The sequence below is a fragment of the Cinclus cinclus genome, chromosome 13 (assembly GCF_963662255.1).
Source record: "Cinclus cinclus chromosome 13, bCinCin1.1, whole genome shotgun sequence".
NCBI classification, from domain to species: Eukaryota; Metazoa; Chordata; class Aves; order Passeriformes; family Cinclidae; genus Cinclus; species Cinclus cinclus.
Window position 1 is genome coordinate 2,449,586 of NC_085058.1, and position 20,683 is coordinate 2,470,268.

The 20,683-nt window shown below is 58.2% G+C and overlaps 1 protein-coding gene across 1 annotated transcript; it reads left to right on the plus strand.

The window, feature by feature from the left end:
* Nucleotides 1-326: 326 nt before the first annotated feature.
* On the plus strand, nt 327-13,162 carry CSPG4 (chondroitin sulfate proteoglycan 4; the record flags this gene model as incomplete). The annotated part of the gene is made up of 9 exons (XM_062501686.1): nt 327-494; nt 1,483-5,061; nt 5,348-5,827; nt 6,215-6,391; nt 9,270-9,468; nt 9,628-9,762; nt 9,918-10,072; nt 10,887-11,070; nt 11,259-13,162. Coding segments are annotated over 9 exons (6,981 nt in total), but the record flags the coding sequence as incomplete, so codon positions are not given.
* Between the last annotated feature and the right edge of the window lie 7,521 nt (nt 13,163-20,683).

The window sequence follows — 20,683 nt, forward strand, 5'->3', positions numbered from 1 at the left end:
TCCATGGAAGTGTTCAAGGCCACATTGGACAGGGCTTGGAGCAACCTGGGCTAGCGGAAAAATGTCCCTGACCGTAGCAGGGGATTTGGACTAAATGAGCTTTAAGTTTTCTTCCAACCCAAACCCTTCTAGGATTTTTTGAGGAAAATCAGAAAAACAGGCTCCCCCGAGGGTCTTTTTAAGGCTGCTGGACTCCAGCAACCTGTCAGATGGCAACAAAGGGAAGGGCTGATGGATGGGCTTGGGAGGTTCCATAATCACAGGACCCACCCGGATAGGGCTTGCAGGAGGTGCCCTTCCCTGCCTGACCTTTCTCCCTTCTCTCCCCAGCCTCTTTCTTTGGGGACAGCTTTGTGGAGATGCCGCTGGCGGACGCCTCGCGCACAGTGCGGCTCCACGTGCAGTTGTTCACCAGCCAGGGGAATGGGCTGCTCTTCCTGGCTGCTGGCCAGCCTGACCACCTCCTGCTCCAGCTGCAAACCGGCCGCCTGCAGGTCAGCATCCCGATCCTCTCCCCGGGCTGGGCTCTGTGTCATGGCTTCATTCAGTGAGAGGATGAAGGGGCAACTCAGCAGCCAGGGAATGCCAAGAGTACAAGAGGAGGTGGACACAGTCCTGGAAGATTTGGTTAAATACAGAGAAATAGGCTCCACCTGGGGAAGCTACTCACCCTGGGTGATGCTGAGGGTGGTCATGGGGTCACCGTGACACTGGCACGCCGTGTGCATCGCGTGGTCAGACACGGTGCACAGCACCCTCAGGTGCGAGGAGGTGAGACAAGAGGATCCAGGGAAAGAAGAGATCTCCCTCGTCCCAACTGGAACATGGGAAGCAATCAAGACAGAGGAATAAAATTCCCTGTCGTGGTTATGGTGTTGGCATCCACCATGAAGAAAAGAGCAGGGAGCATCCGAGGCACACATCCTGCCTCTCCTGGAGCCTGGGCTGGGCTACCAACCACATTAAACCAAAGGAGAAGAACAAGCAAGCCACTGGCCAGAGGTGTCCCTAATGCAGACCATGTGTCTCACCAGCTAACCCTCTACTTAGGCAGGCTCCAGGCTGCTACCCATGAGGAGCAAAGCCTGCTATTCCCCCTGCCAGTTCCCAGGGAAAGGGCTGGAAGCAGCCCAGGTTGCAAGGATGGAGGGCAGTGCGTAATATAGAGCAAGGGAGGAGGAGCCAGCATCTGGCAGGGCTGTTCTATGAGGGGAGAGGAAAAGCTCAGCAGTGGGACTGGAGATGGAGGACCCCAGCCCTGAGACTGGGGTTTGGTGAGGGAAAAAGGAGAGAAGTTCAGAGAGTAGGACCAATAGGGCAGGCCCATGGGGAGGATGAAGGAGGAGCACATCCAGAGGTGAAGGAGTGAACCGAAGGACCAAAACCCTTGCGAGCACCTGGGTGTGGTCCATGCTTCAGCAGGTGATACTGGAAGGTGGAGAGGTCTCACCTGAGCTGAGGGTTTTGTGTCTTTCCCTGCAGGCCAGGCTGCAGTTGGGCTTGGAGGAGGTGACCTTGCAGTCCCCAGCGGGGCTGCAGCTCAATAACCTGGCAGTGCACGATGTGGAGCTGCTGGTGGAAGATGGCAGGATGACGCTGACCATCGATGGCCTCTTCAACAGTTCTGCAGACATCGCAGGGCCAGTGAGGGAGTTGGACATCCAGCACGGGCTCTACGCTGGCGGGACAGGCAGCCTGGACCTGCCCTACCTTGCCGAGGCCAGCCCTCCCTTCCGGGGCTGTCTTCATTTGGTGACATTCAACGGCCTGGATGTCCTCTCCCATCTGTCTGCTGGTGGCGGCTCCAAGACCTTCTACCACGTCCAGGAAGGGTGCAGCACACAGTTCTCTGCAGAGCCTGAGGAGCCATTTGGGTTCCCAGGGCCACACTCCTACGTTGCTTTTCCCACATGGGACGCGAGGCAGGAAGCGACCATTGAGTTTGTGATAACCACAAGTATCACCCAGGCACCCCTCATCTACCACGCAGGGCTGGAGAATGACTTCTTCTACCTGGAGATCTCCAATGGGCGCCTGCGAGGGTTTGTGGAGAAGGGGAACGGCGTCATCGTCCTGCACAACAACGTCTTCATCAGCGACGAGCAGCAGCACTACGTCAAAGTCCACACGGACATCCACAAGTTCGAGATATTGATAGATTACTATGCTTCATCCACATCCAACCGGGGCATCAACAACTACCTGGACCTTCAGGGAAACCTCTTCATTGGAGGTATGGATGAAAAAGCTTTGCAAAGGCTGAGGGAGCACCATCTTTCTTTCATCTCATTGTGGACCATGACTAACCACTCATTTGTTGGCTGCTTGGAGGACCTTCGGATAAACCTGCAGAGGAGGAGCCTGCAGGATGCCGTGATCACAAAGGACATCACAGCAGGCTGTGGGAAGCAGGACCACTATTGGGACTATGAGGAGGCATATGAGCAGGATGAGGCGTCTACCTCCCCACCTCCAAATGGCTTTTCGGGAGCACCAGGGCTGGTGGTGGAACCGTGCCGGCCCGACAGCAGCTTCCCGCCTGCCTTTGCCAACATCAGCAGGCTGCTGCACGTCAGCCCCCTGATCGTCTCTGAAGGGGGCATGGCCTACCTGGAGTGGAAACATGCCCAGCCAACAGTAGACTTGAGCCTGGCCAACATCCGTCAGTCCCAAATCCTCTTCAGCATCACCGGTGACCCCAGGCACGGCCAGCTGGAGCTGGATGTTCCCGGGTCCAGGAGCAGAAGGAAGTTCACCTTGTTGGACATTGTGAATCGAAAAGTCAGGTATATCCACGATGGCTCCGAGGGGCCCATGGACCAGCTGATGCTGGAGGTGACAGTGACCACCCAGCAAGAGGTCCCGGAGTGCCTGCGGCAGGGGCAGGTGTACCTGCTGCCCATCATGATCAACCCTGTCAACGATGCCCCACAGGTGATCTTTCCCCGTGGGAACCACATGACAATCCTGAAGCATACACGGAAACAGCTGACCACTGACATCCTGCAGGTCCTGGACGATGACTCGTCCTGCGATGACCTCGAATTCCAGCTGCATGGTCAGCAGGTTGAGGAGGGTTATGTGGAGTTGGACTTCCACCCTGGAGTGCCCATTGAAGAGTTCTCCTGCAGAGACCTGGAAGCTGGCAGCGTAGTCTATGTGCACCAGGGTGGGACAAACTTACAGCTCACCTTGCAGGTGAGCGACGGCACCGTCCCGAGCCCCATTGCCACCCTGAGGATCCTCGCCATTGATCCTGACATCCGCCTGCTCAACAACACTGGCCTCTCCCTCTCCCAAGGAGGGGCTGCACGCATCACCACAGCCAACCTGTCGGTGGAGACGAACGCTGTGGAACAACGGGTCTCCATCCTCTACGTCCTCACGGAGCCTCTGCGGTATGGTGAGGTCCAGAAGCAAGGGAGCATGGGAGGGGAATGGAAAAAGGTCGAGTCCTTCCACCAACAGGACCTCGAGCAAGGGCGCATCCAGTATTTTAGCACAGACCCGGAGCACCATCTGGAAGACAGCGTGGAGGAGGTGAGATTCAAAGTCCAGGTGGGGCAGAAGCTCTTGCCGAACAATACCTTCCTCGTAAGGATTAAAAGAGCCACCATTAAGATGAGGACCATGGCTCCCCTCCAGATGAAGAATAAGAGGCACAGAAATATCACCGGCAAGGAGCTGGAGGCAATGTTGGAAGATCCAAACTCTCCCTCAGTTCCCTTCCACTACATGATTGTCCAGGCTCCCAAAAAGGGAAACCTGGAGCTTCTTGGCAACAGACTGACTGAAGGTTTTGGATTTACTGAAGAGGACCTGCAGGGAAACCACCTGAGCTACAGTGTGACCATCAGGAACTCCCAGCAAGCCGAGGACTTCTTCCAGTTCCGCGTCCACGCTGGTGAGCAGCACTCGCCCGTCTACACCTACAGGATAAGCATTGGGGGGGACCCTGATGCACCAACTTTGACCAATGTGCTCCTGAGCGTGCCAGAAGGTGGCCAGGCTGTCATCTCCAAGGATCACTTGTTTGTGCAGAGCGTGAACAGTATGGACTACGTCTATGAGGTGATTGAGGGGCCAGCACACGGGAGGCTGGCCTGGGCTGCCTCCCATGGTTGGGCCTCCAGAGAGGAGATCACAGAGTTCACCAACGACGACATCCTCCAGCGCCGGCTGCTATACCAGCACGATGACTCCGAGACGCTGGAGGACGACATCCCCTTTGTAGCCATCAGGCAGGGCGAGGGCAGTGCCGAGTCTGAGGCCGAGGAGGTGAGGGGCGTTTTCAGGGTGTCCATCCAACCTGTCAATGACCACAGTCCTGTGCGGGCAGTGAACAGAGTCTTCAGCGTGGTGCGCAAGGGGCAGCACCTGCTGACCACCGACGACATTGCCTTCACTGACAAGGACTCCGGCTTCTCCGACGCGCAGCTGGTGCTGACCAGGAAGGACATCTTATTTGGCAGCATCGTGTCCGTTGATGACAGAAGCCACCAGGTCTATCGATTCACACAGGATGACCTGAGGAAGAAGAAGATCCTCTTTGTCCATTCTGGGGCTGACCGGGGTTGGATCCAGCTGCAGGTCTCGGATGGCCTCCACCAAACCACGGCCCTCCTGGAAGTGCAGGCATCAGATCCGTACATCAGAATAGTCAACAACACCGGGCTGGTCATCCACCAGGGCACACGAGGGAGCATTGACTCCTCTGTCCTCAGCCTGGAGACCAACATGGACATCAGGTCAGATGAAGAGATAAGGTTTCTGATAACCACCCCCCCGAGGTGGGGGACTGTGCTGAGAGGGGAGCAGCCGGTCATGGCCTTCTCCCAGAGGGACCTGCTGGCAGGAGAGATTTCCTACCACCACAACGGGAGCAGGAATGCCCAGGATGAGCTCCAGTTCACTGTAGAAGCACATGAGGTCGCAGTGGAGGACACACTGGCCATCAGCGTGTTCTTGGATACCCATCCCAGCCCCCTGAGCATAGTCAACCACAGGGAGATCTATGTTTTCCAGGGGGAAGCGGCTGGGATCAAGGAGGAGGACTTACTGGTGAGTATCCCTTTTTCTAGTCATTCCCCTCGCCTGCATGACTTTCCTGGCCACCAAACTGGGATGGCCACCCATGGGATTCCATTTTACTCCTAGCTCGCAGCCAAGGCCTTGTGTTCATGTCTGGCTTTGCCCAGGGCGGCAGAGAGGGCTTCAGACACGGCCTCAGTAAGGTGGTTCTTGCAGTTCATCCTGCAGCAAAGCTTTGAGGGATTGATTGCCCAGCAGGTGGGCTGTGGGGCAGCCCAGCCCTCCCACTCATGCCTCATCTCCCCCACGCTCCCAGGTGACCCACGAAGAGATACCTTCCCAAGACATAGTCTACCTGGTCAGCAGCCCCCCAGCCTCTGGCTTCCTGGCAATGCTTCAGCACAGCCAGGACGTGAATGAGCAGCCCAGCCTGGACCCCATCCAGTCCTTCACCCAGGAGGACATCAACAGTGGCAGAGTCCTCTACCTCCACTCCAAGCCCAACGAGGAGCGTGATCGGTTTGTCCTGGACATCACAGCCCGCAGTGCAGACCCTCTGGAGGGGGTGGTGGTCAGCCTGGTTGTGCTTCCTATCACCATTCCCTTGGATGTCCACAACATCACGGTGCCAGGAGGTGGCTCTGCCACCATCTCCTCGAGCATCCTCCGCATTCCCAACGCCCACTACCCAGCTCTTGGCATGGAGTTCAGGGTGCTGGAGCCCCCCCGCTTCGGCAGCCTCCTGAGCAGCCAGCGGCCCGAGCAGGGCGGGCTGCAGAGCTTCACCTGGAGCGAGGTACAGCACCCACGGGCACCCACCAGGCTGCTTTCCCGAGGGTTTGGGGAGAGCCTGAGGGCGGTCTCCAGCCCTCAGGAGTTGGGAGGTTGGGGAGGGCCGCAGTAATCTTCTGCCCATCAAAAAGGGATGGAGGCATTTGAGGTGATGGGTTTGCTCTATAGCCCCTGGGGATACGGGGTGGGGATGCAGGCAGAGCACCCATGCTGGGCTCCAGGTCTGCTTCCCACAGAGATCCCACTCCTGTCCTGTGGATCCATCCCACAGTGTTGCCCCTGAGCTGCTGGTGGGTTGCCATCATCCTCCCAGGATGGCTCAGGGTCCCCTCCCCAGAGGGGCCGGTGGCCTGTGTCCTCCACGGAGGATCACCTGGCCTTTGCCCCGCAGGTGGAGAACCAGCAGATCCAGTACAGGCAGGACGGTCCCCGGTCCCTCACGGACAGTTTCACCATCCTGGCCAACGCCTCCGAGGTATCCCGACAGAGCCATCCCCGGACTCTCTTCATCACCATCCTGCCCCGCAGCACCAAGGGGCCGCGCCTGAAGGTCAACGCCGGTTTGCAGGTAAGGCTGGGGGGAGGCCACGGGGAGGGGCGACCAACCCATCCTGGGGACCACCTGCACTCGAGGTAACTCGCCTCGGGGAGCTGGGGCTCGGCTGCCGCCCAGAGGCGAGCCGTGGGGAATGGCGAAAGGAGGAGCGTTTTCCCGACGGGGCGAGGCTGTGGAGGAGGCGGAGAGGGAGCTGTCCTCGCCCCCCCAAGCCCGTCCCTCCCCGCCGCTGCTGCGGGGAGCGGCCGCGAGGTGGGAGCATCGCCCCGCGCTCCCGGCGCGGCGAGCGCTGCCACGGCGGCAGCGGCGCGTCCGCAGCAGCCCCTGCTCGCGGGGCGATCCCCGGCAGCTCCGCCTGCACCACGTTTCACCGACAAAAAAAATGGGATTATTCAGTCATCTGGGCAGCTTTCACACCTCGCTTTACGTCCATCCCGGAAAGCGGCAGAAGGAAAGAGATCTCTCTGGTGAACTCCCCACCTTCTGCTTCCGACACCTCCCGGTCCCGTTCAGTCACTAATGCAAAATTCCAGCACAGAAGTTAGTGGAAAACACGGAAGCACAATCATCTCCTCCCACGCTCCCCCCACCCCACACCTACTTTCAGTATCCCGGGATTTCCCAGGCTGGCAGCTGGAAAGCAATCTGCTCCATGAGGGTTGCCTTGGGAAGAGTTCTGGGAGCCTGGACTCTGGAGAAGATGCCCAAGGGGAAGGGGCTGCCCTGCCTAGCCCCAGAGACAGCCATTTTGAAGGATACCAGCAAAGTTTGGGAGGTACCCCCAGCCCCAGCTCTGTGCCTGCCCCACTTTTCCCCCTCCAGCCCAGGAAGCTTCCCATCAAATCCCTTTTGTTGACCTGCCTCACCTGGGCCAAAATTCAGGGAGAAGTTGGCTCCTCAGCTGCTGGGCCCGTGCCAGCCCCTTTTCCCCACTCCAGACATCCAGTGTAAGCATGGCCTTCCCTCCCCCCCACCCAGCCATCATGCTAAGAATAAGGGTGAAAAGACAGAAAAACCTCCTAAAAATAAACTCTGAGGCAGCAATTTGTCTGCCTTTCCGTGGGAATCCCTTTGCACCCTGGGAAGAGTAACCACAGCTGCCTAGAGGAGCTGTGGAGCCGGGAAAGGCTTCCTTCCCCCAACGGGAACGATGGGAGAGGCACAGCCCTGCCGTGTTTGTGCTCTGGTGAGGGATGACTTCAGTGTTTAAAGGTCAGGCCAGGCCCCAGAGAGGGATTGCACAAAGGTTTCCAGGGATGCCGAGTCCTCGCAGCGCTGGGAGACAACAGAGGCTGGGTCTAGACCCCAAAGTGGAGCCCCTTGGGGAGAGAGCAGCAGTTTTGGGGCTGGATCTGAGGGAAGGATGGCTGGATGCCACCAAGAGAGAAGCTTCCACCACTGCCCTGGAGTACACGGCCACGCTCCCGGCACTGCTTCCCGAGAGCAGAGGCGACACGGAGGCTGAGCAAACACAATAAGCCGAGGAGCTCCGCAGGAGCCAGGCGGAAGGCTTTAATAATTCAGGGAGGATGAGGAGCGTGGAGAAATGGGTCAGCTCCCGCGGTGTGGGCATTGGACGGGGAGCAGGGCTACTCCAGCCACTCTGGCTGTGCCTTCCCAGTGGACAGGGATGCCCTGGGGTTGCCAGTCCCCCCTGCTTTACCCACGGGGAGTTTTCTTTGGCTCCGAGCCCCCGGTGTGATTGCAATTCCTGGGGGGAGGAAGCAGCCCAAAAAATTCAGTGTGTGCACAGTAAAGCTCGTGTCCTGCAGCTCTGTGTGTCTAGCAGCACTTCCCCCACCCTGCCTCTCCAAAGCTGTGTTTTCCAGCCTGCCTCTGCCATCCCGTGGGGACTGCTGACGGATTTAATTTCTCTGTCGGCACCCACACCCTTTCAAGCAATGTTTTGGGTCAGGCCAGCTGAAAACAGCAGAAAAGAGCTCATCCAGCAGAGCACCTCCTCCAGCGCCTGCTTGGGTGTTGTCTTGCAGATTCCCAAGACGCAGATTTCCAAGATCCCAGCCTCATGATGCTGTGGGATGCTGCACATCCCACCCCTCCACCCCACGTGAGCCATGGCACGGCTCCATCCCTGCACTCCACGACTTCCAGGCATCCTGAGGGCAAAGGGCAGCTCTGGGCTGTGGGCAGGACCTGTTTGGCAGCACGAAATTCATCCCTGTGGTCTGCCAAGACAGAGATGTGGCACGGGGTCACGAGCAGGGAAGATTGTTGCCTCCAGATGGAGATGGAGGATGCCGGGGCTTTGGGGTGGCAGTGTTCCCACCCCAGGAGGGTCAGCACCACTGGATGGCAGGAAGTGGTCCGGGGAAGTTCCTCAGTGGCTCTGAACTCGGTCGCATATTTGTCATTCCTGGAGGGTTTGCTGGGACAGTGGGCCTTGCTGCACAGCCTTGTGAGGGGGCGGTGAGATGAGAACTGGGACGGGAGCAGGAGCAAGGGGAAACACCCAGCCCGGGAGAGACAGGGCTGCTTGTGGTCATTGTGTAGCCAGCAGCAGCAGCTTGTGCACCCTACCAGAACCCCTTCCCTGCAAAGCAAGGTCTCAAAGGCACAGGCCCTGCCCCGGGGCACTGTGCCTTCTTCCTCTTCCAGGAACTGGGGAAACTGAGGCACCCTTACCCTCCAGCACATGGCGTGCAGAGGCACAGACCCAGCTGTGTGGCACGTGCTGGCAAACACGGCAGCAGTGACGCAGGGCTGGGAAAAGGCCAGAGGGTGGAGGCATCATCCGGGGCGCACACAAGGCGTCCTTGTTGGGCTGGGATGTGCTCTGGCACCCAGCAGAGCAGTCTGAGCTGGGACAGGGAAAAAGGGGAGAGGTGCCAGGGGTATGGCAGGGGGATTACAGCCTCTCCCCGTCCTCCAGCTGTGGGAAGGTGCCACGGCTGTTCTCAGCCCCCACATCCTGAGCGCCGAGGATGAGGACTCCCCAGCAGAAGAGGTGACCTATTCCATCCAGCCGCCAGCCAACGGGAAGGTTGTGCTGAGGTCAGCACCCAGCGCTGAGATCCAGAGGTTCACTCAGGCCCAGATAGACAACGGCCTCATCCTCTTCGTGCACCAAGGTAGGGCAGGACTGAGATGCCTCAGGCCCCCTGCACCACCCCAGGGTGATGGGGACACTGTTCCACCACAGGCAGTGCCAAGCCCAAAACCCTGACAGGTTAATGGGGAGCTGCATCTCCTCTGTCCCCCACAAGTGCCCAGGTCTGTGCTTTCCACAGGACCCCTGGATGGCGGCTTTGCCTTCGATCTGTGGGATGGTGAGAACCTGTCTCCTGGGCACTTCTTCCTCATCAGGGCCCAGAGAGAGCCCGTCGTCAGCCTGGCCAGGAAGCAGAGCCTCACGGTCTGCCCGGGTGGGTACCAGCATGTTCCCCATTCTCCCAGTTCAAATTGGAGTTTGAAAAGTTCCTGCCCTTGCCCAAGCACTGCTGAGATGCACCTCAGGGTGAGAGGTTGCAGGTGGGCGGCAAAGTGACTGATGGAGATCCGTACTGGATGTGTTTTCCAGGTGCCTTGCAGCCCATCACCAGCCAGAACCTGCAAGCAGTGAGCAGCAGCCCCACCAGCTCCAGCACTCTGTACTACAGCATCGAGCAAGCCCCGCGCCTGGGCAGGCTGACCACCTCACAGGGGGAGGAAATCAGGAACTTCACCCAAGCCCAGGTGAGATCTCAATTCCTCCAGCCCTTCAGATCCCTGAATTCAGCCCTTCCTCACCCTCCACCACAGCATGGGGGTCCCAGTCTAAGCCCACTGCCACCACAGGCACCTGGTCCCAGGCAGGAGACAACACAAGGCTCCAGCCGTGCTGTGACTTTCCCAGCTCTGCCAACAGCTGCTAAGAAGGATTAAGAGCTGCTGCTCCAGCCTTGGATTTAGCACTGGGGAAGGCTAAGAGAGCTATAATCCCTTTTCCTGGGCCATCTCCCTTCTGTAGCACTAGCCAGCCTGGCTGCTGCTGAAGGGAAGAGCCAAGCATGATTTTTTCACCCCTGCTTTGAAAAAAGCCTTCTCCTGTGGGGCCAAATTTTGCAGAGCCCAGCAAGGGTGTTATTTTATTCCATCACTCAAAGACATATAGCTTTACCCTCCCTGAAAGCTCCTCTGTACCATGCTCACTCTCGGAGGATGCTGAGCAAGCTCAACCATTCCTCTGAGCCTCCCTAATTGCTGGGAGAAACATCATAGAGTCACAGAACAGTTTGGGTTGGAAGGGAGATTAAAGGTCACCTTGTTCCCTCCCGTGGACACCATCCACTAGACCAGGTTGCTCCAAGCCCTGTCCAGCCTGGCCTTGAATATTCTAGGGATGGGGGTAGCCACAACTTCACATCCTGGTAAAGAAACACCATGAGCTCTCCGTGGTCACTGCTGTACCATGGCTAGCGAAAATCCCCATTTCTTACCTAGTTAGAGCTTGGTTGCTCCATCCCAGAGTCAAGACAGGAGCAGATCAGGGATACTCTTTTTTTTTCAGGTGGACAGCAAGCTGATTTTCTACCAGCACAAGATGCCAGGCAAGCCCTTCTGGCTGGTCCAAGATGCCATCCGCTTCCGTGTGGTCACTCCCACAACCATCTCAGATTCTTTCATCCTCCTCGTCCTGATCTCCTTTGAGGAGAATTGTCCCCAGCGCTTGACTCAGCTTTGGAAAAATGCAGGTAAGGGTAGGATGGAGAAGCATGGGACAAACCAGGTCTTCAGGAGGGCTTGTTTGTCTGAAGAAGACACCATTGTGTTATTTTCCATGGCTGATATAGTACATCAGACATCTAAAACTGCATCCAATTCCTTCTTCCATCATTACAGCAAACTTTCATCAGTTGATTCTTATCCCTTTTCTCACCAGGTCTGCAACTTGCAAGGGCTCAGCAGGCTGAGATTGACACCTCGGTGTTGGATGCCTCCAACCTCCTGAGCCAAATCCTGGTCCCTGAGCGGGCTGGGTATGATGTTGTCTTCCTGGTGACGGAGCCACCAGCTCATGGACACCTCTTGGTGGCCGGTGTGCCTCTGGAGCAGTCACGGCCGTTTTTCCTGCAGTCAGACCTGGCAGCGAGGCGCTTGGTGTACGCCCACGGTGGGGACAGCATCTCCAAAGACCATTTCAGTTTCAAGGCTTGGCTCCAGCCCCGGGAACAGCAGTCTGCCCGTCCTCCACAGGATGGGGTGGTCATCTCTGAAGCCTTCAACATAACAGTGACCAGCAGCACCACGACACCGCGGGTGGTGAAGCGGCAGGAAGTGCTGCAGGTCCCACCAGGCTCCGTGGTCACCTTGTCACAGGAGTACCTGGATGTGGCAGACCCGCTGGTGTCCTCACAGGAGATGGTGTACAGCGTCCTCCAGAGACCCCTCGCTGGCCACGTGGCCAGTGCTCACGACCCACGGGAGCCCATCGACCGCTTCACCCAAGCGGACGTCAACGCTGGCCAGGTGGTGTTTGTTGCCACTGGGAGCCGTGCCCTGGGCTCCTTAGCCCTGAGGCTCTCCAGTGGCCGCCACCCACCCATCCAGACCTCGCTGGAAATTGAGGTGCTGCCTGCCCTGAGCACCACTGCCAGCCTGGCACTGCTGGAGGTGCCCCAAGACCTGAACAGGGCCCCCATGTCCCACCACCACCTGCTGGGTCCCACACCACGAGGGGCAGGTAACGTCCTGTACAGGATCACCAGGGACCCCAGGTTTGGACAGGTGCAAGTCAACCAAAAGCCATCACGGGGCTTCTCACAGAAGCAGCTGGATCGCAGGGAGGTGACGTTCACCTTCAGTGACCTCAGGTCACCTGAGGATGACTTCCAGTTCGTTGCCATTTCACGGGCAGGAAACAGGACCGGTGTGGTGAACGTGACAGTCCGAGCTGCAGTGAAGACCCGAGTGGGCAGCCTGTGGCCCCGAGGCACCATAGCCCTCCTGGACACCAGTGTCCTCGATGCCAGCGGGCTGGCCAACCACACCAAGAGCGTTCCGGTCTTCAAGGTCCGCAGGGCACCCCGTGCCAGCCGTCTTGTGAGGGTATCCAAGGATCCAGGACAACCCACTTCCCCGATCGAAACCTTCAGCCAGAGCGAGCTGGAGCAAGGGCTGGTGGGGCTGGAGGTGCTGGATACTGGGGACACCCAACAAGCCCTGCAGAGGGACAGCTTTGTCTTCGAGCTGGTGGCTGCCGGCGTGCCGCCGGCGCTGGCGTCCCTGGAGTACGGCATCGAGCCCTACAATGCCTCCAAATCCTACGGTGTCACCCTGCTCGCGGTCCCGCTGGCACCCTCACCCCCAGTGCCCCATGGCACGGCGCGGAGCAGCCCCAATGCCAGCGAGCTGGGTGTGCCCCCCACTCCCTGGCTGGTCCCCGGTGCCACCACTAGCCCCAGCCCCGGGGCGGGGGGCACCTTCCTCAGCTTCATTGAGGCCAACATGTTCAGCATCATCATCCCCATCTGCCTCATTTTCCTCCTGCTGGCCCTCATCTTGCCCCTGCTCTTCTACCTGCACAAGCGCAACAAGACGGGGAAGCACCACGTCCAGGGCACTCCGGCCTCCAAGGCCAAGAACGGGGCCGTGCCGGACCACGAGACCTTCCGGAGGACAGACCCCAGCCAAAGCATCCCCCTAACGACTGTCACCACCCTGGAGGGCAAGGGCACGGGTCCCCCGCCCCCAGGCACGGGCTCTGGGGCACCTCCAGACCCTGAGCTCGTTCAGTACTGCCGGACTTCCAACCCTCCGCTGAAAAACAACCAGTACTGGGTGTGAAGGTCTTGGGTGTGGTGACAGAGACCACCTGGGCATCCAGTCCCTCCTGCAGCACCACCAGCTGCCTCCTCCCGGCTCTCCTCCTCCTCCTCCCTGGGAGCTGGCATCCCACAGATGGCAGGAGGGCCCTGGGGATGCAGGGGCTGCTGCTCCAGCTCACCTTGTAGCCCCCCATACCTCCTTTGGGCAGGGGACGGGGACACTGAATAAGCAATTGGGGATGGGCAAAATTCCTAAGCATCGCTGGGAATCGCTGACTTTGGGTGCTCATTTGGGCCACCTGATGGAGGCCACAGCGCTGGGGGGCACCTGATGACACTGGTCCCCACAGAGCCACCCAGGCTGGTCCAGTGGTGGCTCCTCTGAAGGCAGCACAGTCGCCACAGGGGTGCTTTTCACAGCTCTCGGTAAGAAGGGAGGATGAGGAGCAGCTTGCGTTGAGTCAGGCTGGGGATGAAGCTGCCCAGATTCCCCAGGGCTAGGCGGGCTGAGACACTGGAGCAGAGGCTCGGAAAATACTCTGTGGCCAATGCCAGGGGAATTTAGGAGTCCCCACCCACTTGGAAAAATACCCGCCTCCTCTCTCTCTACTTGCCACGTGCTGCATGAAGCCAATTGCACCGAGCCCTGGGGGGGGGGGGGGGGTTGCACAATAGGTAGGATGCCCTTGGCAGGGAGGGAGGAGGAATGGCTGTAGCTCACCTGGGCAGTGTGAAACCGGAGAGGAGAGGAGAGCAGAGAAGCGGAGCCAGCATGGTTTCCCACTGTATACTCCAGTATGGCAGAAGTAAACAGAATAAAGTGCCTTTTCTGAGGTGCATCACTGTTTTTCTAAGCTGTCTCCCTTGCCAGGCCTGTTTTAAGCTGCTGAGCGACATTTGGAGGTAATGGACCATATTCTGGGCTCTTGCTCAAATTTTCCCCAGCCTGTAGTCCTGAAAACTTAAATAGAAACTGTCTGAGGGAGGGCAGAGGAAAAACTGAGCGCTGAGCTCAGGATGGGACCCAACAATAATACCCCGCGCTGCTCCAGCTGGGAATCTCATCACAGGGCACATCCTGCTCACACACGTCTGATGGGAAGCTGACTTGAGCCCCCAGGGACCAGAGGGAACCACTTGCACCCCTCTCACCCAAGATAAAATCCACCACATGATCCCTCCCTTAACAACGACCCTGTGTGGTCCCACTCCAAGGCTGAGGCAGAGCTGGGTTGTTTGCCTCGATCATGCCAGCAGTTTTCCTGGCTGGGTTTATGGTGCCAAACCTTTGGTGAGAAGTAATTCACATTTGCCCTGCTTCAGCTGGTGCTGGCACATCTCATGGGCACCCAAAGTCATCAGGGTGCAGACAGGCACCCCGTGTCCGCACACCTCGCAGGACCTGGCACCTCTGAGCCTGTTTGGCCCAAGGGGGAGGCTGATGGATGTCTGCTCCCCACCTCCAAAACCCTCCTTCTACTTCATCTAGAGGGAAAAATGAGGTTTCCTTCTGCTCGGAGGCAAATTATACCCTCTCCTCTCTGTGAAATGGGGTCAGGGTGACAGTGCTGCCCACGCCATAGCTGGGAGATTGCCACAGCTGTGCTGCTCCCCAAAGGTTGGGACAACTTCTACCACTGACTCCAGATCATAGCCCTGTGTCATTCAAACACACATTTTTATTATCTTCACTATTTACATGCCCCCAGCGAGGGATGGGGGCTGCATCCAACTCTATCCACTGAGAGCCTGCCTTGGAAGCATTGCTGTGTTTTCCTTCCCAGTGATTCTCATTTTGTGCCCAGGGATTAAATAGAAGGACCGTGGCCTATTTTGTAAGGAACACTGAAAGTGAACCAGGTTATTTTTAAGGCTTGTGGTTGTATTCCCGCTGCTGGGAAACATCCACTTCCTGAGGTCAGGGGAGGACAGGCAGTAACCTGGAAAACGGCAGGGTGGATGGTGGCTCTCTGGGGCCAAGCTCTGATGGCAGGGTTTAAATCCTCAAAACTGGAGGATTTGGGGTTATTCAGGGCTTGCAGGATCAGATGCAGCTTCAGTGCTGCCACTGCCACCCACCCAGCTGGGCAAGGGCTGGGGGCCCAGGTGGGCTCCTGCCAGGACATGAAACACAAACCACAGTCCAAACAATCTCAGATGCTTCCCAGCCCTTCCCTGGCACCCTTCCCTACTAGGCTGGCTATAAAGCTAGCAGAGGTGCAGGGACGATCATGAAATGGTTTGGGTTGGAAGGGGCCTTAAAGGTCATCTTGTTCCACCCTCCTGCCACAGGTAGGGACACCTTCCACTATCCCAGGTTGCTCCAAGCCTCATTCAATCTGGCCTGAACACTTCCACAGATGGGGCAGCCACAGCTTCCCTGGGCACCCTGTGCCAGGGCCTCACAGTTTCTTCTCAATATCCCATCTATCCCTGCCCTCTGCCAGTGGGAAGCCATTCAGCCCCTGTCCTGTCACTCCAGGCCCTTGTCCAAAGTCCTTCTCCAGGTCTCTTGGAGCCCATTTTGGCCTTTGAAAGGGCTCTAAGATCTCCCTGGAGCCTTCTCCTCTCTAGGTGAACACTGCCCAGCTCTCCCAGCCTGTCCCCAGAGTCCCAGCAGAGCATCTCGGGGAGAAAGAAGGAGACCATGACCCCACAGCCATCCCACCTGTGACAGGTGGGATCCAACACCTCTCCTGGGAGACAAACACCAGCAGCTGTTCTCAGGTCAGGTTTCATCCAGAGCTGGAGGCACTGGGGCTCCCAGGCAGGGATGGCCACGGAGCAGGAGGGGAGGCTGAACCAGTTTTCAGGCACCTATTCAAATGCAAACAAAGAATCCACCCACTGGCAGGTTGGATCATTCGGCTTTGAAACCCCCCTGGGAAGCTTTAGCCATGCAAATGCAGGGGTTCAACAAAGGCAGGACTTTATTCCCAGCCCTGCTTCAGGCCAGCACAGGAGACTGGGACACATCACGTCCCTCCAAAATCCCCCACTGCTCTGGACCACAGCAGCTGCAGGACCTTGGAACACCATTGTCCACACTTCTGGGAAGAACAGGAACCTCACAGGAACCTCCCCAGCTCAGGCAGATAACCCCACTCTATTCTGGGGAGGTATGGTCCCAGGGCCTCTCTGTCCCAATCCCAAAACCTCCCTGGCAGCTCTCACCAGCCCCAGGAGATGCTCTGGACTTCACCGGGAGCCAGGAGCAGCATCCCGGGCTCCCCTCGTGGGGCACAGGTCATGATGCCTGATGGCAGGTGGTGAGGAGCAGTCTCCTGGACTGCTCCAGGAGTCTGGACAGTCTCCAGGAGGACACCAAGGCAGGTGAAAGCGGGGCTCAGGTCCTCCTAGGAGCTGTCCGATGTGGAAAGCTCGGAGCCAGACCCGAGGCTGCCAGCTGCACTGTGTGGTGAGGCTCGGTACCTCCGCTCGGCTCCAAGCCAAGCCCAGCGCTCCGGGATGCCGGGAGCCCTCCCTCCCTGCTGCGTGCCTGTCTGATTCGGGCCAGTCATGCCCACAGCCCGCAGAACAGGCTCGGCTGGCAGCAAGCCCGGCAGGACGGGATGGAGCCCGGGGGAAGAGCTGAAATGTCACCCTGGGAGCACCTCACAAACCCACACAGGGACAGTGCTGGCCTGGGGATCCTGGCTCCTCTCCCACCACCTGCCCACGTGAGAAAAAGCACAGGGATTGACGCTGCAGGGCCAGAGGAGATTCCCAGGACCTAGGGAAAGTATGGAGTGGTGAAGACCTGGACACCAGAAAGAATCCCCCATGCCTGCCATGGCTCCGCAGCCCAGCTGCGATTTAAATTTCAGACAAATTGAGCCTGACCTCTGTTTCCACACCCAGCGACTCCAAGGCAGACAGACAATGACGGAGGGATAACCACATCCCAGAGCCTGCGCTCCCCACCCCTCCTGCACAAACAACACACCCAGAGACTCAGCTCCCTGGCAGTGCAGGACCTACCTCCCCGTGCTCAGCACCTTCCCAGGGACCAGAGAGAGGGAATCTGGGCTGGCACAGAGAGCTGGGATAGGGTCTGACATGAGCATCACCCTGGCTTTGCCTAGCAGGGGGAACCTGGAAGGCTGACACAGCCCCATTAAAGCTGATTCCAGCTTATTCCCTGCAACAGACACCACTGATCCCCCGTAATTTCCCTGGGCTGGGAGCAGGAGGGAGCTTTTACAGCCACAGCCAAGGGAACCAGCTGGTGCTCGTATCTTTGCCTGGAGGAGCCGACTCAGGGTCATGCTTTGGAAATATTTGAGAAGAACAGCAATTAAAAGATTGGAGCTGGCAGGCTGAGCTGCCTCCCTCTGCCCTGATCCATGCCTGTGTCCTCCCACCTGCATCCGCCCGGAATCACTCCTCTATAGGGACACACACTCACCCACCTCCCGACGTGGCGGGGGTGGCAGTGAAACTCTACTTGGCTCCATCCCCTGAGTTGCTGCTGACCCCAATGGGCAGGCAGGACTTCTCCCCTCTCCCCCACGAGTGCTCCCTGCTCCCCGTTGGCAGCTGTGCCTCTCCACCCCCTTTGCCTGCATGTGCCAGCAGCGTGGTGTGCACAGCAAGCCCCATCCTGCCCTGCCAGCAGCTGCACCCCGCGCTCCCCCTTGCATGGGAGGAGCTGGGTTGGGTCACTGTGCTCCTTTGGTGGCTGATCTTGAATTATTGAGCATTGGTGGATGTATCCGTGTGGCTGACAAGGCTCTGATCAGCAGCTCTGCTCATCCCAGCACTCACATCCTTCACCCTCCAGCTGTTTGGCTGGTCCCTGTGGGACCCCAGCTGGTTCTGCCCACCCTGGAGCATCTTGCTGGGCTCAGGATACATGCACAGGTTGTCCCTAAAGCCTGACAGCCTGACCCATACACAAGCCCTGGTCTCCCAGAGCTCAGAACAAGGATGCCAGGTTTTCTTCCCATGGTGGAGGGAGGCCCAAAGAGAAGCAGCAAGACAAGAGCTCTGGGAAGCCACACACAGGAACGGAGGCAGCCACGGGCTCTCTGATGCTGGCTGCAGTGCTCTCCAGGGAGGATGCTCCAGCCACCACCGCTGCTGCCACCTCCCAACCCTGCTGTTAATACTGACGGGACTCACACAGGGCCTCGGCCTTGGCTTTCCCACGCAGGAGCAGCCTTGGGAAGTGGGAGGAGGAAACGGATCTGCTCCGTGTTCTCGGTGCTTCCTCTCAGCCCTTGATGCCCTGACTTTTTTTTTCTCTTGTGGGAGCGGGGAACAGCCTGTATCACGGATAACAAAGTCAGTGACAGACAATGCTGGGGCATGGGGAGCACTGTGTACACCCCTAAAATCCTCCCCCCCATCATCCTGCACCCTGGGACAGCCACTGAAATGCCCAGAGCTGGTTCTATCCCCCAACCCTTGGCACATTTGCAGGATGCTGTTGGAGGGGTGCGGTCAGCAGCAGGATGCTCAACCCCCCCCCAGTCTAGCAGACTCTGAAATGCCGACCCATGGGCAGTGAAGGCCCAGCTGCCTGCTGCCAGGTGGCAGAGGGAAAAAGCAGGAGTGCTAATGGAATACAGGTTCTGGCCAATGGATTTTCTGTGTCCTGGAGCGTAGTCCAGACATGAGGGTATAGAGGGGGTGGATGGTGGAGCAGGGAGACCTTTGTGGATGCTGAAGGACCACAGAGAGGACAGGTCCACCTTTGGGGAAACTGAAGCACTGCCTTCCAAAGGGGTGAGTGCAGACCACAGGGACCTCAGCCCATCCCTGTCCTCATGCCAGGACACCAGAGAGGAGGATGAACTCCTGGGGTGCTGGGACATCTCCCTGCTCCAGCTGTACCGCCGCCTCCAGGACATCCCAGGGACCGAGCTGCCAGGGGGCACCCAGGCAGGGGATCCCCTTGCCCAGCCAGGTCCAGGGGAGCTGGGATGTTGGCTCAGCTCTGGAGGCTGCTTGAAGTGCCAGAGGCTGGCTGCCTGCCCGGGGACGGCGGTGGCAGGCTCAATCCCAGTGCCCATTGTACTCCTGAGGGAGCAGGGCTGGGGGATGGGACACGTTCTGGCCTCAACATGGGGCCAAGGCCACCGTGGTCATCCAGAGGACTGGAGACCTGTCACTCCTGCAGGATTAGCACAGGGTTAGACACCATTCCCACGGCTGCTGAGCTGGGATGGGGCCAGGGTGCGACGGGGCTGGGATGAAGAGGGAAGGGGGTGAGATGGTGCCAAGTAAGGATGAGGTCAGGTTAGGATGAGGATGGGGTGGGATGGGGCTGGGGCAGGATGGGACCAGGGTCAGACAGGGCCAAGGCAGAACATGGCCAGGGTAGGATGGAATTGAGTCGGATGGAATTGGGATAGGATGGAGCCAGAGTGGGATGTTGCTGGGATGGGAATGGAGTGGGATGGTGCCATGTAAGGATGCAGCCTGGGTAGGATGGGACTAGAGTGGAACAGGGCCAGGTTAGAATGGAGCTGTGGTAGAATGGGATGGGATGGGATGGGATGGGATGGGATGGGATGGGATGGGATGGGATGGGATGGGATGGGATGGGATGGGACCAAGGAGTGATGGGAACAGGGTAGGATGGAGCCAAAGCAGGATGTGGCGAGGGCAGGATAAGGCTGGGCTAGGACAGGAATGGTGTGGGATGGACCCAGGGTGTGATGGGGCCACGGAGAAGGGGCCTGCCCTGGCTGTGGGACACAGGAGGAAGCACGTCCTGCCTGGATGGCGGCTGTGTGCCGGGCTGTACCTCGGAGTGCTCATCCCAGCAGGCTGGGGGATGGCTCCATGAGGACAGAGCGCAGCCCACAGCATTCCCAGCAGCATTCCCAGCGTCGCTGTTAGTTTAACAATACCCCGCTGGCCTGCATGCTGGGGCTAATTTTATCCTTGGAGCCAGGCCAAGACGGCCCTAACTTTCCTCGCTGTGATTTATCCCAGCCATTTCCCTTCAAAAACAAGGCCCCCGTGCCAGCCCTGCTGTCTCCCAGCATCAGTACACTGTCCCGGCCAGGACAGAGTGGGGCAGGATTTGCCCCTTGGGGGGTTGTTTAGAGAGCAGGAGGGTGGTCGCTGTGGGAATCCCTCCTGGGGTCATTTCCCCCCACAGCACAGGGGTGTTCAAAGCTGGCTGGAAGCCAGGGGATGCTCGGGCAGAGCCTTCCCTGGAACCCTGGAGCAGGCTCTGTTTTTCACAGACATCTCTGGGAAGTAGGTGGGTGTTTTTTCTACCAACGATTTTATTGAAAAGACTGTGGGGCTACTTTTTTTTTTCCCTTTTTTTTCCCTTTTCCCGGTCAGCAGCCATACTTGAGAAAGAGATTTCTCTTTGCCTCTGTGCATCTAGTTAAAAAACCGATTGGTAAAAATGCTGCAGAAAAATGGAAAATATTGAAAATATTTCGTGACAAACAAACAAAAAAATCTCTTCCAAATAAACATCTCTTTTCTTCTCTTTTTTTTTTTTTCCATCAGAAAAGCTATTAGTGTGCAAAATGTCAACCGCTTGGATTTCTTCTCCCAGCGGGCTGGGATG